The sequence below is a fragment of the Aplysia californica genome, unplaced genomic scaffold, assembly GCF_000002075.1.
Source record: "Aplysia californica isolate F4 #8 unplaced genomic scaffold, AplCal3.0 scaffold01231, whole genome shotgun sequence".
Classification (NCBI taxonomy): Eukaryota; Metazoa; Mollusca; class Gastropoda; order Aplysiida; family Aplysiidae; genus Aplysia; species Aplysia californica.
In genome coordinates this window covers 140,435-145,890 of record NW_004798501.1, presented here as the reverse complement: position 1 = coordinate 145,890, position 5,456 = coordinate 140,435, and the positions used below count along the sequence as shown (strand labels likewise).

The following is a 5,456-nucleotide window of genomic DNA, read 5'->3' as shown; positions in this document are numbered from 1 at the left end:
GGGGAATGGACCTTCCCCTTCAGTCCGAGGATGTAGGACACCACAAGGTAGTGAAAACATGTCTCAGGAGACAGCTGGAGAGACTGACCTAAGATCTTGGGAGAGCTTGTCAGCGGCCTTTGCTCCACAAGGAACAGCAAAGGGGGAAATAGGTCAGCAACATGTTTCTACAGATGTCAACAACAAAGGAAAAAACCAATTCCATTTCATTGTACAAGACAAATTAAAGAAAGTTCAACTCACAATCGTTATCCTACTTTTCAAAAACAGTCAGGATATGGATAACAAAAACACGTCTGGGATTATCGAATGTGTTAGACACCGCCATAATTTGGCCTTTTGCTGTACACCAGGTTTTCTTAGCACATTTTTTTCTAATTTTGCACATTTTGTTTTTCACATCGCGGTTTCAGTTACCCAATGTCATGTGTTCAGTGCAGCAACACCCCTTTTAACATTTGGCTAACAACTTGAATTCCCAAACCACCTTAAAAATTGCAGATGCGTTCAAACCCCCATTGTATACAACATGTATTTTTACATTAGGTTCCTTAGAAAAATGATAATACTGAAAACAACCTAACACTACATGGCCTATACCCATATATTTTAAACATTACCAATACCATCTCAGTAAAGCCCTACCAACCCAATGAACATACAAAAAGCCGCTTCAACATTAATGTGACCTCCTCTCGCTGCACCTCTTCTTCTTCTCCAGCAAATAACAACACTATAAGGCATACCATAATTTGTAGGTTTCAGAATTAATTTCTCTTGCAAACAGGATATAATGTATGTGACTTCCTTCTCTCCAACTAAAACCTCAAAGCGACTGACTCTAACAGGAAAAATTGTAAACACAACTGCAACTATAAGCATAAATCAGCCAGGCTGCTCAATTCTGCTGGATTGTCTTTTGTTCCCAGTTCACTTCTTCCTTCCACACAAAGGGTTGACAAACAAAAGTGCTACGTTATAATCACATCATCAGTTCTAACACACATTATCAATATTGTCATATACAGGAGGTAACAATGTTCAAAACTTTCATTTTTTCTTGAAAAAAGACATGAGAGATGTCTGCTTTCCTTTCTGAGGCGAGGCGACAGACTTCTTTGGTGCCTGAAATACAAGAACAAATAAGAAAACCATCATGAAAAACAAGCACTTTTTTTAAAATTGGAGGGTGGAGGAAACCCCAATGCAAAGGGAACATTATGTTACGTCCTTCAAATGAGCACTTTATTGGCCTTTAACTTAACCATGCACCTCCATAAGTACAGAGGGAAAGAAAGTATAGTGTGATACTTGCAATGACCTTTTAATTTTGTCCCACAGTAAAATTTTAAAAAAAGGAAAATATTGCTTTACTTGATAAAAACATGGCTGAAATTACTTTCATTTACTAAGGAAAGGAAATATTGAAAGCGAAATGGTTTATCTTCTCTTACAGCACATTTATCATATATGTGAGGCATGCTGACAAAATGAGTTACTTTTTGTATTTTAGCCCTAAGGATATGTGGATACATCAAATTTATAGGCTGAATTTGTACAATTTATAATTTTAAGAAATGATAAAGACATGTTGAAGAAAACGGTGGATTTTTCAGCGGATGTCGTCATTATTACATCGCGAGAATTAAGTAATTTTGTCAGCATGTCTAACATAATAGGTCCACACGTGTTTAAACCACACCAGTCATATTTGACAGTCGAGGTTAACAAATTTTTTCAAGATGGCCATGAGGAAATTTTTTTTAAAGGGGCAAGTTGCTACAAAAAAGTTTAGTCATGTCTACATTAATTACCCTTTTTAATCAGAGAAGAAGCTGAAATAGCCTGTTTTCAAATTTTTCCTAGCCCATACAATGAGAGAAAATTTCAGTTTGTTTATTAAAGTAGAGCTATAACAGGTTGTTTTTTTCCTTCTAAAATACCTTAATTTTCATATTCAAATATAAAAAACCACAGGGCTCCGTATTAGGGCGTTGTTTCTTGAATCCATGTTTATTTACATGACAAATATTACAATCTTTTTTTCAATCTGCATGTTTCACCCTTTATTTTTGGATTCTAAATCTTTAAAATCTGCTCAAGTCAAAAAGCTGCTACTTGACATGTAAATCAGGAATCAAAGGGCATGGTCTGAATAAGTTAATAACAAAAGATCTGTAACTGAAATCTGTGACACTTTCCTACGAGAGATTCCTCTCTGAGTGTGCTGTACCACGAGATAATGCACAGAAATATAAGCGGAACTTTTGTGTCTCCTGTACAAATTAGATATGTGAACTGGAGAGAGTGGTGATGAAGCAAGATGACAGAACATTATTAGAAAATAGGACATGAGGTGAAGGGAGAAAATTTTAGAGAAAATTTTTTTTTCGTCACCCTTAGGTTTTGAACCTGGAGCCTTTAAAATGACAAGCAAACATCGTACCTCTAGACTATGAAAGTACCTCCCCAAGGCCCCACTAGGTCATTGACTGGATTTGCATCGACACCAAAGTTCATCCAGCTTTCCCCCCTCCCTCCCCCGCACACACAAATGGGTACACAATTAATTTCTAAGGCCGACTGTGGGTCACTTAGGTGCAATTCACCATGTTGGATGCTGTTTTGCTTCATTTGCTTTTCTCCTGCTGTCTTGTCCATTTGTTTTTGATAAGACTTTGTCAGCAGAGATTTTAACCACAGAAAATCAAAATGAGTATTGGGAAATATGAAAATGTGTATTTTCAGGGGGAAATGTGTATTCCCCACGACCGACCGACCAACCAGTAAAATGTTCAGGGTGTCCAGCAATATTTCCTGAAAAAAAATTACTAGCTCACCAGCTCAAAAAAGGGAGCACACACACATACAATATACATGTATCTAGTCAACAACATGCTAGTGTTCAGTGTCATACTGGGGTCTTGTTTGACTTAAGTATTTCAGTCTATTATAATATTTTCGTCTCATTATTATATGAAAAATTAATCCTGCTTTGAGCGTTCGGAAGGGCCTAGAACAAGAATTTCGACTATCAAGAACCAGTCTGGGTGTCATGGTTCAGGTTATGAACTGACAGACTAAAATTATTGCTCAAACTCAGAGAAGAGCAATAACTTGAATGGCTCAAGTAGACCCATGCACTGTGAGAGTTGTTACAACTGTGGGAGGGCAAGATACAGTGACACTGAAAATCTGCCAGTCTTGAAACAGAAAGCCAAGCAGACCTGCTTGTACTGTTGAAGCAAGAGAGGTTAACAGAGTAAGTCTGATGATTCCCCGTAATGTAAGGACTTCTCTGTTGACACCCATGCCGCACCCCTTGGCGCTCATGTGACCTTATGCAGTCGCGAGCGCCGTAAAACCCTCTACTAAACTTAACTACAACAGAAAGCTACAACATACACTGTAGGTATAATTTACTATCACCCATCCAATGAAACGTGAACACTTTATTTCAATAACACAGACTTGCAAAGTATGAAGGGTCCCGATTCCGCACACGGCCTGCACCAACGCGCACTTTGCAGAGAGCTCTAATCAAAATACTGAAATAGCTTCAAAGTATTTGTCCTTTGGTGTTGCCTTCAACCCCCCCCCCCCTCACCCCAGTGTATCTTTAAAAAAAATCAATAACCCCCTCCCCTATTCCGTAGTCCTATACTTCGCCATGCCATTACTCCCACCAAAGACGGTCTTTGCTCACAGTCACAAGATGCCGTATTTTTATGATGTGAATGCGCGCAGGGTCACTGACCGGTCACGGTGGCGAGCCAGACAATCTAAAAATCGGACGACGCTTGTATTTTCTTTTCTTTTCTTACCACAAGTGACAGTAGAGAGACGAGTCGGAGTATTGATTAAATTTTATTTGCACGGCGACACAGCGTTTATACTGCACAACCTGAACGTCACAAATGTTGCGTTATCATATCAGACTACCGCTGGCAAACTTTTGGTGGTAACGAAAGCGAAGGTAGAGCTTGATTTTCCCGGTCGGGCCTCGGTGTTACATACACTTCCGCCTGCCGCCTGTCCGCGTGAAAGTGAAACGTACTCTCGGACGGGGAAAGGCTGAACGAATATAGTATCACAATCGCGATCGGCAAAATTGAACTAACTGACGTTATCGGACTTGATTTTCAAATATTCCAGTTCCGCGATATTGGAACTATTTTGACAAAAGATGGGACTTGAGATAATCATCTTGTATTTTTCGCATTCCAGGATACATATTTTTTCATGAAAAGTCGTATTCGCGTATTTTCGGCAAAAAATCATACTAAAATACTTAAATTCGTACTGGTTGGCATCTCTGTGCAATGATAAGACCACTGTTATAGCCAAGTATGTCTGTCCAAATGCCTGCTACAAAAGAACTTTTTCACTATACACTATAAGAAACTGAACTTGAGGATTTATCATTAAGCAATCTATAGCCGGAATCTCCTGTTATAATCATGACTGTTATAAGTGCGGACCACTGTACTCACTGCTTTGCTCTTCGGCTCTTGTTTCTGTCCCCCTTTAGATGGCTTGCTCTCAGCTGCCTTACTAACTCCAGTCTTTTCTTTGTCTGCTGTTTTCTTGTCCTCCTCAGCATCAGAAGCATCCGTGGAGTCGCTCTCCCACACTTTCTCTGTAACTGTAAGTTAAAAAGAAAATTTTTTTTCCCAATCACTAAATGGAAGAAAAAGCAAAAGAGTACCTTTACAAAGGGAATGCACAAAGCATTTTCAGCAAATATAATGAGCTAACGTTCATCAAAAGCAAATAAAGGGCTCAATGGATTAACAGTAAATAACAGGTATTACCATGAACTGGAATTTGAGAGGGTATCAATTTTATGAAGACTCTGACTACATTTCTTTTCAACTGTTATTGATTGCAACAGTTTGGTTTCACATTCAATGAACAATAACAATAAACCACCAGTCAAACAAAAATGTTTAACAATTACAATTCACACCCTCACAATTTCCAGTTTGTGAGAGCACCTATGAGTGTAAAAATCGAAAGAAAAACAAGGAAACAAGAAAAAAACAAAACTGTGCCTCCAGAAAACCAATACAAATTAATATTTTTCAAAACTATCATTAAAAAACTTTTTAAAAAATGACAGAAGATGAAAAGCTCTCACCCATAAACCCATCCTCATCAACATACTGCTTGGGTACAAGTTTCCTTGTTCGTTTTCTCTTCCTACTTCCGTCAGCTGGTTGAGATATTTTTGACTTCTCTTTCTTCTTCTCCGGTTCTGGAGCCTTTTCTTCTTCATTTTCACTCTCTACTAAGGCAACATTCTCTGCGCTGTTATCTTCATCACTGTCATCAACTTTCACAACTGCTTGTGGGTTTTCTTGGTCAGACATTGCAGTCTCTGTAAGGAAAAGGAAATCATAAATGATACAATAGAAAATACTTTAAAGGCACCTGCCCAAGTAACCACCACACAC

At 38.5% G+C, this 5,456-nt stretch overlaps 1 protein-coding gene across 2 annotated transcripts in view; it reads right to left on the bottom strand.

The window, feature by feature from the left end:
- Window positions 1-817: 817 nt before the first annotated feature.
- LOC101861173 (DNA polymerase delta subunit 3) overlaps window positions 818-5,456 on the bottom strand; it is a 21,225-nt gene continuing 16,586 nt past the window's right edge. For both annotated transcript variants that reach the window (XM_005112298.3, XM_035973439.1), the window contains exons 11-13: window positions 5,141-5,380; window positions 4,494-4,645; window positions 818-1,125 (exon numbers count right to left, since the gene is read on the bottom strand). In XM_005112298.3, the coding sequence (XP_005112355.1) occupies window positions 1,051-1,125; window positions 4,494-4,645; window positions 5,141-5,380 (467 nt within the window). In that variant the 3' untranslated portion in view covers window positions 818-1,050. The remainder of the gene's footprint in view (window positions 1,126-4,493; window positions 4,646-5,140; window positions 5,381-5,456) is intronic.